General features: G+C 47.3%; 1 protein-coding gene across 1 annotated transcript in view; it reads left to right on the top strand.

Moving 5' to 3' along the window:
* Positions 1-12,500, top strand: part of LOC310819307 (sickle tail protein homolog) — a gene marked incomplete at its 5' end in the record, with an annotated part of 40,882 nt that overhangs the window by 5,614 nt on the left and 22,768 nt on the right. Inside the window, 2 exon segments of the mRNA XM_083690550.1 lie at positions 8,816-8,916; positions 8,918-9,109. Coding sequence (XP_083546676.1) covers positions 8,816-8,916; positions 8,918-9,109 — 293 coding nt within the window.

Raw genomic sequence — 12,500 nt, 5'->3', positions numbered from 1 at the left:
TGTGTTCCTTCATAGTTTTGATGTCTTCAATATTAATCTACAATGTAGAAAATAATAAAAAATAAAGAAAAACCATTGAATGAGAAGGTGTGTCCAAACTTTTGACTGGTACTGTATGTTAAGTGAGTCATAAGGAAAGCTGTTGCGTTTTTTTCTGACTGGTCGTTGTGAACCAGGAAGCTGAATAGGATGTTGCCTTGAAGGAATGAGAGGGTTGTACCTGCACTCCCACAGCCCAGTGTCTCTCAAAATACCCTTGTAAGATTTAGGTTATTTTTTGAAAGAGTGTTTATCTTAACTTTCCAACCCCAGGGCTTCTGTCTCGTTTAGTGTATATGTCAACGCTAAAGGTCATCATCATCAGTGTGAAAATACTGTTCTTACTGTTCCCATGAACTGCACCAGTTAAACTCTCACAAATCATTCCGTGTCCCTCCCATGTACCCTCCCTAACCGTCACCTGACTCCCCCTTCCACCTCTGACCTTCTGTCATGATGTCATGATGCTGACCATTCCTCATTCCATTCCATTCCATGCATTCCGATGAGCCCGTCCTCCGGTTCCTGCCACCGCCAGCCTCCCCTCGCGCTCACCGTACTACCCACTCCGTCGCTGACGTTCCGTCAACACATTAACAAAACCCTTAAGCCCGCTAATATCTCGAGTGCTTTTTACTTTCAACTTTGATTGATTGAGTGGAAAGTCCATAATGTGAGTGTTTATTTGCCCTGAAGTGCCACCTGTACACACTCGTTCTGTTCCGTGTAGTCTGGCATTCCAATCACTCAGCAAGGACCTGTCTGAGAGTCAGCTAAGGTCAGGAAAAAAACTCTCACTCCCACAACACAGCAGTAGCCAAACAAACTTCATATTGCTCTAGGCCTACACAAGTGGAGGCTGGTGGAGGTGGAAATCGGAGAACGGGGCTCATTGCAATGCATGGGATGGAATGAGGAACGGCACCAAACACTCGTGTTTTGATACCATTCCTCATTGCGTTCCATGCACCCACGCATTGCAATGAGCCCCGTCCTCCGATCTCCACCTCCACCGGCCTCCACTGGCCTCCACATCACAGCACCCTCCACTGTTCATATCGTGCCTCGTCGTCCTCAGCTATCTTACTTCATGCTGCATCGTTATGATGTTGTTCTACACATCTTCACGGTTGGCCTGGTCCATCTCTGTGCCTTATGATAGGACACAAACCCGCCCAGAGAAGACACACAGTTCTCCCCCGTAACCGTAATGAAATCTTCCAGCGGTGCAGCTGAAGCGTTCGCCCCGTCCGGTCACTTCCTTCCTTCCTTCCTTCCTTCCCCGGCTGCGTGGGGGAAACCATCGCAGCGTGGCAAACCAGTGATCCACCTCCAGGGCAGGAGTGAACTAGATCAATCAGATCGGCTTTGTCAACCGGAGGAGGAGGGGGAGAGAGGGAGGGAGAGAGGGAGGGAGAGAGGGAGAGAGGGGGAGAGAGAGAGAGAGAGAGAGGGAGGGAGAGAGGGAGAGAGGGGGGGAGAGAGAGAGAATGAGAGTGAGGAAGAGGAAGAGAGAGAAACAGAGAGAGAGAGGGAGAGAAACAGAGAGAAAGCGAGCAGCCTCCTCCTCCTCCTCTCCTCGTCTCTGCTCTCCTCACATCTGTGTCTCTCCATCTCTCTGTCTCTGCACTCCACTTGTGTGGTCTGTCAGACAGTAGACCTTACGTGTCACATCCACTTGGCAGGCTTATCACACTGAATCTAGTCAAGGAGAGAATACGTCACGCTTTGTGAAGGGCGAAAACTGAGGCGATAACTACAGAAAACAGAGATGTTGTCTTGTCTTCTGTGTGCATCAAGCAGAAAATGTTCAACATTAGGCTATACTGTAGGGGCTATACTGTAGGGGCTATACTGTAGGGGCTATACTGTAGGGGCTATACTGTAGGGGCGGTTCCCCAGGACCTATATTAAGCCTGCTCTCAGACTATAAGGGATTTATAAATGGAGATTATCTATTGAACATGGTCTTTAGTCTAGGACTAGGCTTAATCAGGGTCCGGGAAACTAGATTAAATATTGCTGATGTAGAACATTTCCAGTCAAGAGTAGTCTATCAGGATGTGTGATTCTTAATCAATTTAACTCACCAACTGCCAAAGAGTTCCGGAACACTCACCACACAGAGTGCTAAGTGTTTTATGTGGTATTTACCTAGCAACAGAACTTTGATTGGCTACAACATGAAGCATCATAATTTATGCATTTCTGGTGAATAAAGTCACCCTTGGCACTCTAGAATGTTGACAATTTGGGCGAATTTATTCACCCTCGGCACTAAATGAGTTAAACTACACTTCCTGGGACCTTCAGTAGACACGTGTACACTAATGTCTACACAGTCACACAGAGCACGATGAGAGGAGAGGAGAGTTTCAGGGCTTAGTTTCATATTAAATGTCAATGTTGCCCCACAGAGTATTCAGCACATGTTTTAATAAAACTATCCCCACGACAAGTCTTTCTCTTAAATGTCTAGATGGTCAATGTATAAGGCTTAGGGTACCCCAGAGGGGCAAATACTGTATGCAAAGTTCAAACTGAAAAGAGAAGACATTTTTTTTAAATTTTAAGAGAGAAAAAAAAAAAAAGGTGTAAATTCGGCTGTTGTCTGATTCGGTTAAAATGAGATGATGAAAATATATTTTTTAAATCTCAGAGACAAAGAGAGAGAGGCTGTGGCTCGTGAAAATACTTAAATGCGGGAAATGAACATTTGTACCAATGCTGAAAAGCCGAACGTTGTTTTGATCAGGTTGAATGTTTGTCCGTGTTCATAAATAGGCTCGCCTCCCCAAAGTGCACTCATGGGCGGACTGGAAAAAGTGGGGGTCTGGAAAAAGTGAGGACAGCTTTACAATAGAGCTTCCTCAGGAACACACACACACACACACACACACACATACACACACACACACACACACACACACACACACACACACAGTTTTGGCCATATCTTTCCATGCCTGGACAGTGTTTGTCCTGTCACTGCGGACTCTATTCTGTGTTCAATGGAGTGGTACATGACGAGCATGCAGAGGTGGCAGAGCAGTGGACAGAGAGTACACTCACTGAGGAGGGAGAGACCAGGTGAGACCATCACACACTCCATCACATCACCTGAGTGAAGGCTACCATGTTATTCTTACTGACATTTACTCACATTTTAAGTCATTTAGCAAATGCTTGTATCCAGAGCAACTTACAATAAGTACATTTGTCTGAGTGAGTGAATCAACTACACATCAGTCATCGTCAGTAAAACCTTTGATCAGAACAAGTGCCGTCGGCAGTCACAGTGCCGGAGAAAGGAAGAAAACAAGTTGTTAGTTGTTGTGTTTTTCAGTTCAGGTTATGTAACTGATCTCCTCTGTCTGAGAGTTTGGTTGATTTCCAGTGTAAAGCTTTTGGTTAATGTGTAGACACAGCAACAAGACACAGATTAAATCTACAAAACAATGTACAGTACAGTAAGAGATTGATAAGCTGTCATGTTAACCTAGCAATGATATTATATTTTAATCCAAACCCTCTCCAATGGACAGCTGGTTATTTTCCTAATGTTCCTCATTGTGATACAGAACCCGGGAGCGGAGTGCCAAGTATCTCTGCGTCCACTCCTGAATGTGGCATATCAAAGAATTGTGCTGGCCAATGGAACTCTAGGCTATTGTTTCAGTGACCCATCAAAATGTTTCTGGACAAAGAAGGCTATGTGAAGGCCAAATCTCTTGATCCGTAGCATTTGTTGAAGAGAGGAGAGGCTGTAGGGGGGCAGGGGGCTGGGGCTGGGGATGGGGATGGGGATGGGGATGGGGCTGGGTGTGGTCTAGGGCTGGGGGCTGGGGATGGGGCTAGGGCTGAGGCTGGGTGTGGTCTAGGGCTGGGGGCTGAGGCTGGGTGTGGTCTAGGGCTGGGGGCTGAGGCTGGGTGTGGTCTAGGGCTGGGGGCTGGGGCTAGGGCTGGGTGTGGTCTAGGGCTGGGGGCTAGGGCTGAGGCTGGGTGTGGTCTAGGGCTTGGGGGCTGGGGCTAGGGCTGAGGCTGGGTGTGGTCTAGGGCTGGGGGCTAGGGCTGGGTATGGTCTAAGGCTGGGTGTGGTCTAGGGCTGGAGGCTGGGGCTGGGGCTGAGGCTGAGGCTGGGGCTGGGGCAAGGGGCCAGGGGGCTAGGGCTGGGTGTGGTCTGGGGCTGGGTGTGGTCTGGGGCTAGGGCTGGGGCTGGGGCTGGGGCTGGGTGTGGTCTGGGGCCCGGGGGCTAGGGCTGGGGCTAGGGCTGGGGGCTAGGGCTGGGTGTGGGCTGGGGCTAGGGCTGGGGCTGAGGCTGAGGCTGGGGCTGGGGCAAGGGGCCAGGGGGCTAGGGCTGGGTGTGGTCTGGGGCTGGGTGTGGTCTGGGGCTAGGGCTGGGGCTGGGGCTGGGGCTGGGTGTGGTCTGGGGCTGGGGGCTAGGGCTGGGGCTAGGGCTGGGGGCTAGGGCTGGGTGTGGTCTGGGGCTGGGTGTGGTCTGGGGCGAGGGCTGGGGGCTAGGGCTGGGGGCTAGGGCTGGGGGCTAGGGCTGGGTGTGGTCTGGGGCTGGGTGTGGTCTAGGGCTGGGCGCTAGGGCTGGGTGTGGTCTAGGGCTGGGTGTGGTCTGGGACTGGGGCTCGTCTGGGTGGTGTCGCTGCTGTTTGCTGACAGACCATGTGTTTTGGGTACTGTGACACTGGGATCAGCTGCCCGTAGAAAAAACAATACCAAATATGCACAGTGTATACACAACAGGTGTCCAGTCTGTGTTTCAAACAGCCTCTGCCCCGGCTGTGTGAAGCTGTCAGAGGTTGATGTGTGGCTCTGGCATAGAACTCAGTTATGTACTGTATGTGTCAAGCAAATGAGTACTGTAGTATGAATCACGGGAGGATATACAGTAGCTCTGAACTACAAATGATTTGTCATCTTAAGTTAAAGCTGTGTAATTACCCAACATGTCGTTGAGGAATAACATCAGGGGAGGCTGGTGGAGGTGGAAAATCGGAGGACGGGCTCATTGTAATGCATGGAAAGGAATGAGGAACGGTATCAAACACGTGTGTTTGATACCATTCCTCATTCCATTCCATGCATTACAGTGAACCCGTCCTCCGATTTCCACCTCCACCAGCCTCCCCTGATTAACATGTACAGTAAACTCTTAAGTGGTGGCTGTACAGAGGTAGCCAGAGAGAGGGAGACATTAGGCTCATATATTTTGTCCAGGCATTATCCAGCTCTAATACCCTACCCTAATTAACTACTCCATCAAGTGTGGAAAGCGACGCCTAAAACACAATATTTAAAGCAGGATAAAGAACAAGGGAATCTAAACGGCTCCCTAACAGTGTGACCTGGCCTGTCAGACCGTGGATAGATTAAGCCTGGCTCTTGCAAGCTCATCAATGCAAGTGAGTAAGCCCTCATAAGCCGAGAAGACACGTGAACTCACTGACAGGCGTGACTAATGCGGTGGATGTGTACCATGAAGCACACGGCTGAGGGAAGGACGTGCCCGTGGCGTACAGCGCCGTATGGAATTACTGTCCATTTTTTTTTCTCTCACCCGGCTAAACATTCATGATTGAACTTTTTATTTCATGTTTATACGTTGGTCCAAAGTGGAGAAACGAGCGAGGGACGTGTTCAATACAAGACGTAACGAACCGTCCTCCTCCTCCCCCCCTCCCCTCCTCCTCCCCCCCCCCCCCCCCCCCCCCCCCCCCCCCCCTTCCTTTCCAGCACATTGCACGCGCCAGAGTGTGTTCCCTCCACCTCACTTCCTCTTGCCTAATTCCAGGAGGATTACTACTCCTTTACTGTACGGTGTGGAAGTACAGTGCTTCACGTGTAGCCCGGCTGTCAGGAGGAGGGTCCTCTGCTCTCGCTTCACTTGCTTCTCCCTCATTTTTGGGGGGATTTTGGGAGAGTAAGCTGATCTGTGCACAGTAGAGGCACCTTCAGCTTTGAGCTACGCTGACACCAGGGGAGGCTGGTGGAGGTAGAAATCGGAGGACGGGCTCATTGTGATGCGTGGAATGCCTTGAGGAACGGCGTCAAAGATGCGTGTTTGATACCATTCCTTATTCCGTTCCGCGCATTACAGTGAGCCCGTCCTCCGATTTTCTACCTCCACCAGCCTCCCCCTGGTCATTATATTCCAATCCACAGGCCTGTTACAGGTGTCCTGGAGGAGTAGGATGGAGGATATCCTCTTAACTCTGCACACACACACACACACACACACACACACTCACACACACATACACACACACACACACACTCACACACACATACACGCATGCACACACGCGCACAGACACCCACACACACCACTCCCACCCCCCAAAAGTGAGGTAATCAGTTTGTTTCTGTCTGATTGCCTCCTTACTGTGTGTGTAGATTGGAGTGATAGCAGCCTTCATCTCTCCTAGCTAACATCAGCTGCAGATGAGAGTCACGTTTTCCAGCTGGTTTATCCTCTATGGATCAGGGGAGGCTGGTGGAGGTAGAAATCGGAGGACGGGCTCATTGTGACGCACGAACGGCGAATGACGAATGCTAATCAAACACGTGTTCGATACCATTCGTTATTTCGTTCCACGCAATCACAATGAGCCCGTCCTCCGGTTTCTACCTCCACCAGCCTCCCCTGGTGTCTTCGCTGTGCATTGTTCAGAGCAGGAAGGAAGCCTATCGTTATTGTTTTGGTCGCGGGATCTTTCCTTCACAGCAATTGCACAACGGCATGCAAATACAATACTTTGACTCGAGTAATTACTGAGTACTTACTGACTAAAACAATGTTTACAATGTCCTGAGGATGGCATTAGTTCATTTCCTGTGACATCAACCCAAACAACCCCCCCCGTCCCCCGTCCCCAGCCTCCCAGCCTTCCAGCCTTCCAGCAGAATCTTAAAAGTCACATTGTGCTTAAACCGACAAGCTCCTCATTACCGCCATACCTTTAGGACTACTGTACTTAAAATGTCAGTTTGATGTGCCGCTGCATTCTCTGCCTGGAGTTGTGCTCCACAACAATGCAGTGGACGACATCACTCAACGTGAAGTAAACACGCGGACCTTAGCGTTGTTTGAGTACAAGCATCTGAAGCATCTTCAGTACTTTTTTTCTCTCAAACTGAACTGTTCTGAGCACCCCTGCTGCCTTGGGGCAGGAACAGTTGGTCACGTAATGGGTTACTGTTCAACCTTTCTGTTCATGTTCCAGTGTTGCTGCTCTTTCTGAGCTGAGTTCAAGGGGGTTGCTTACTGAACTGTTCTTGCCCTTCATGGCAGAGAAGTGTGTGTGTGTGTGTGTGTGGTGTGTGTGGTATGTGTCTGTGTGTAGGAACATGCAGTACCACCATCCTAGCCCTTACCTTTTGATGACAGCCCAGGAGATTAAGCACACACACACATCTCCCTCCATTGAGGCTAACAGACTCCCTGACTCCAGACTAAATCATCGCTCTGATAGGATGAATAAAGAGGATTACAGCTGCTCTCTCATTTAGTCTGCACACTGTGAGGTTACAGGCCTTCACGTTCAAGATGATTCTGGGATAGCACCTTTTTTAAAAGAAAGCTAACTCTGACAAGCTATCGCAACAGTGTCCTTAATCTTAAGATGTTCATGGTCTGATGTTTTTAAGCCCATGTTGCTGTTGTGTATCTATAGAGTGCTCTGTACACATGATCAAACGCATGACTGCTCCAGTTAGTCTACATCCTGGGAGCTGAATGTTGTTGCCCATAAGGCTTCTGGCTGATGTAGTTTTAATTTAGGTTATATTCCGTTACTGTAGCTGCAGTGGTTGTTTATGCATTCAGTTCAGTCGAGGCTGGTGGAGGTAGAAACGGGAGGACGGGCTCATTGTAATGCATGGAATGGCATGAGGAATGGTATCAAACGCGCGTGCCTCAACCAGCCTCCATTCAATATTTTGCAACAGGAGAATAAATACTTAAATATTTCTTTGACTGAGTTTTCAAGGACATGACAGGGGCTGCGTGCATTCTGGGCTGTCATCCCAGATGTTTGATGACAGTCGTGATCTTTGTCACTTCACCAAGCAGGAGATTACACAAGGCTATTATGAGTCACCAGGTTAAGCATGTGTTGATGGCTGTTGGCTAACATGTGTCTGCGACCAGCACTTCAGGTAAATAAATCATGGGACGGTGGGTACAGAGGCTGTTGACAGTGTATTAACCTCAAGATCAGGTCGTGCTATTCTCCCAAGTTGGCTTCAAGTTTCAAGTTTGCATTTCACACAGGTTCCCTCACAAATACACTTCACATTTAGGGAAATACACACACAACAAAGCATGTGACCGACCAGTTTGGGCCAGTTTCCCCGACACAGAAGTCTCTTCCTATACCACAACATGCATCCTAAATGGAGATTCTTTGTTGAAAGTGTGACGCAGTCCATTACTCGGTTTAAACTGTTTCCATCCCTATATTTTATATTTTATTTATTTTATTTATACTTTATTTATACAGGGGAAATCAGCGTGCTCTGATTACAGCAACTATAGGCTATACACTGTATATGTAATCTAAACACATCAGTGTTTACATTCCATTCCATTGACGATACATTTACGTCCAGTTTTTATGGACAACAATCATTCATAACAACAACAATCCTCCACCGAGAATTCGGCAGTCACATGTCTGTAATGAAGCCAGTGAAATCAAGGTGGTTGCTTCAGTGTCAATAATCCAATACATTGTCCTCTTTTCTTCACTCTCTGTCTTCCCAGAATCAGGCCACAGTCGCCCCAGACTCTCCACCCCAGAGGATGTGGATCGCCTGCTCGGGAAGCACCAGACCCTAGCAAACGACCACCACCACCGCCACCTGGAACCCCCCCCACTCCCCCAGCACGGTCCCCAGGAGGTACACCATCGGCGGGCAGCAGCGCAGCACCAGGGACCCCCTGACCATGCAGCACGCAGAGGTGGAGAGGAAGAAGGAAGTGTTTCTGGAACACCTGAAGCAGAGGTACCCCCATCATGCAGCTGTCATCATGGGCCATCATGACCGACTCAGAGACCAGGTGACTGTCAAATCTTTCACAGGCTGTTGGGGTGTGTGTGTGTGTGGGGTGTGTGTGTGTGTGTGTGTGTGTGTGTGTGTGTGTGTGTGTGTGTGTGTGTGTGTGTGTGTGTGTGTGAGAGACCATTTTGTTAGCCTTCCCTGACCAAATTCTAACCCTTATTATTAACAAAATAAACTGGAGTTGTACATTTAGTTGGTGCTATTGCCAGTTAAGATCAGCTTCCCTCCTCAAATTCTAATAGGCTCTATGTGGATAGAAATAAACATAAAACTGTCCCCGACTCGCTAGGAATGAAAGCACTGTGGTTGCATTTGTATTGACTGCTTGTTTGGACGTATATGCTTGTATTTTAATGGGGCTATGGTATTGGTACGATAAGGTTTATGAAAGTTAAAAAGATTATCTTAAACATCTCAATGCATTTTGTAACCGTTTAGCATCGGTGTCGAGTGGAGAGCATTATAAATTAAACGATGTGCTTTCATTTGTGAATAATAGGCATAATGTTAAGAAAATAACATAAACAGCGAATCATCGTGGCCCAATCGTCATGGTCCACTCACCGTCCACTCACCGAGTGATGTTAAAATCATTTCCTAATTCTAATTCTGTTGATAAACACACAAATAGCCACGGGTTTAATGTTGCACTGACGCGCCAGTGAAATTGCACTCAGCGCGCCAATGGCTTTCGTGGAACAATAAAATAAACTGCTCGGCGAGTTGGACTGGTTTTAAGTCCAGAATTTCGGTTAGGTGGGGCACGTTTCGTGTTTCCATGGCCACACCTGATGATGACACCTTTTCACACGGGAAGCTCGTACTACCAGAGAGCGACTCCTTAAGACGTTGTGAAAGAAAAAAACCTGAAGTCAAGTCGGCGGCTCGCTCGATCACCAGGGGATTTGTAAGTCAGCTTCGGATTTATATAGGCGTTGTCAAAAGTGGCCTATAACAACTTTCGGATTGTGCATTTAAGTTCCCAGCTCAGGTATTGTTTGAACTTGTTTAGCCTACTGCTTGGTGGCATACTGTAAATTGACAACTTGCTTGTATATTTGCTGATCATTAGTTTCGTGATCAGGAAATATAGCAGTCAGTGTTCTGTTCCACCAGCATACTGTTTTACTTTCTTAGGTGAGGCAACTGTGTACACTGAAGGGAGAAGATTATTTATGGGGGAACAACTTTCAGCTACTGTATCGATAAATTACAGACATTTAAAAAAATATATTGTTCAAATGATTAAAGAAAATGTTTCACTGTTTTGTAATGGGTAGCATATGTTAGGTTAAGCTAGCCCCATTTGTGACTAGACTTTCCTCATTTTACAAATGTTAAAAGTAGCAAGTCTAGTCCCAAATGGGGCTACGGATAAGCTCTGGTAGTCAGTGAGACCATCGAGTTAATGGGAGTGAAACAGTGCGCGTCCACCCACCTGTTGTCCTCTGTGATTCTAATGGTCCTCAACAAAGGGGAGGGATATGGACGATGGAACGTTTGCCAATGCTTTCAAAGTCCTGGCACCCGACCAAAGCAGTCGATTGCCCATGCATCTGCCAGTGATTAGGGGAGATCAAAGGAGGGCCATTTGAGCAATCGGATGCTTGGCTGGATGGGCATGCTTTCATCCTCAAACAGTACTGCACTGTCCTGAGTCTCTCCCCTCCACTGGACCGGGCCGTACCCAGGGTAACACTTACACAGTGTGAATGTAACCTGATTGTGAAGAGGTATGCCGTACCAGGGGAGGCTGGTGGGGGTAGAAATCGAAGGACAGGGTCATTGTCATGCATGGGATGGAATGGGGAATGGAATCAAGCACAAATCAATTTCATGCATTACGATGTGCCCGTCCTCCGATTTCTACCTCCAGCAGCCTCCCCTGTGCAGTACATATGGGATCCATTCAGGTACACCTGGGGCTGTTTTGACTAAGGGTGATGTCACCATTGATCTAAGCTCAGTTTTGCATTTTCTCTCAAATAGATAAAGGTGCAATTTGTAATTCAAACAGTAACAAAGCAAGGCTCATGAGACATTTTGAAGTTACCTCAAGAATCAATGGCTATATATCATTAATTTAAAAGTCCAAAAATGTATATACCAATTACAGATTACCCATTTAAAGTAGGATTTGGGGAAAAGGGTAAGCTGAGTAGAGTCCATCTTGTTCTGTGAGCTCTGAATCTGGCATCTCAAATGATTTTAACCCCCCTTGGATTGCAAGGTCTCTCTAGAGGAGGGAGGAATCCCTAAAGTTCAGTGAGTAAAGCAATCTGCTGTAAGTGATGTTAAAACATGATAATTACACAGTAATTACATAGCCCGTCTCGTGTAATTACGTGCTGTTAATGGTGTTTTTAACCTCCCCTTTACTCTTGTAAAAATACACACTTATCTTTATTTTATCCATGTATAAATACACAGTACATTCTTATTGTTGCATACCAGGGCAATAATACAGTTGGTGGAGGTAGCAAACAGAGGACACACACATCAAACTACCATTCCTCATTCCAGTCCATGCATTACAATGAGCCCGTCCTCCGGTTTCTACCTCCACCAGCGTCCCCTGTTGCATACTGACACAACCTGTAGAGCTCCCTTCTATGAGTGTAAGGGTACATGTGCGAAATGACATTCGGTATAGCTCAATACATTCCGCTCATAGCTATAGGCCTAGCTGTTACATCCACAGGTATGATTACCGTTATCAGCTCCAACATATAAGACTTGGTTCACTGTAACATGTCACTGACATGTATGACAGCAAACAGCCACCATTATCAGGCTCCTTGTCATGTATGTTATTTGAGCTAGGACATGCTAAACACAGTTACTGAACGATGTGGAAATCTGTAGAAAAATGTTTGAGCAGTGTTCTCTTGCCAGCCACAGGTAAACAAACGATTCCCTCTTTAACGTAAACGTCAACGTAATGTTCTGTAAAGATCAGTAAGGTGTTGTCAATATGGGGCAGAAAAGAGACATTTACACTGATGTGCTGAATTGATAAAGAACTATATTAGCTGAATTGACCCCTCTCATTTCATACAGGACTCTGTCTGTCCTTTTGATCCCATAGTAAACACTGATGATTTCATGTGGTTGAGAAGACATGTTCAAACACGCGTATGCTGACATACAGTACGGTAGAAGGGTTTGCTTTGATATTAAACATCTCCAACTGAAGAGTAAGAACAGGTCTTTGTTGATACTGTAACCTGTGCTGGGAATGAGACGCACATCATCAGCATTAAGTCATTGTGAAAGCATCGGAGGCTGGTGGAGGTAGAAATCGGAAGACGGGCTCATTGTAATGCATGGAACCCGAATGAAGAATGCCATCAAACATTTCACGTTTCTTACCATTCCCTATTCCG

Source organism: Argentina silus (genome assembly GCF_951799395.1).
Source record: "Argentina silus genome assembly, chromosome: 18".
Classification (NCBI taxonomy): Eukaryota; Metazoa; Chordata; class Actinopteri; order Argentiniformes; family Argentinidae; genus Argentina; species Argentina silus.
Note: the sequence above shows the minus strand (reverse complement) of the source record. Positions and strands in the feature narration are given on the sequence as shown.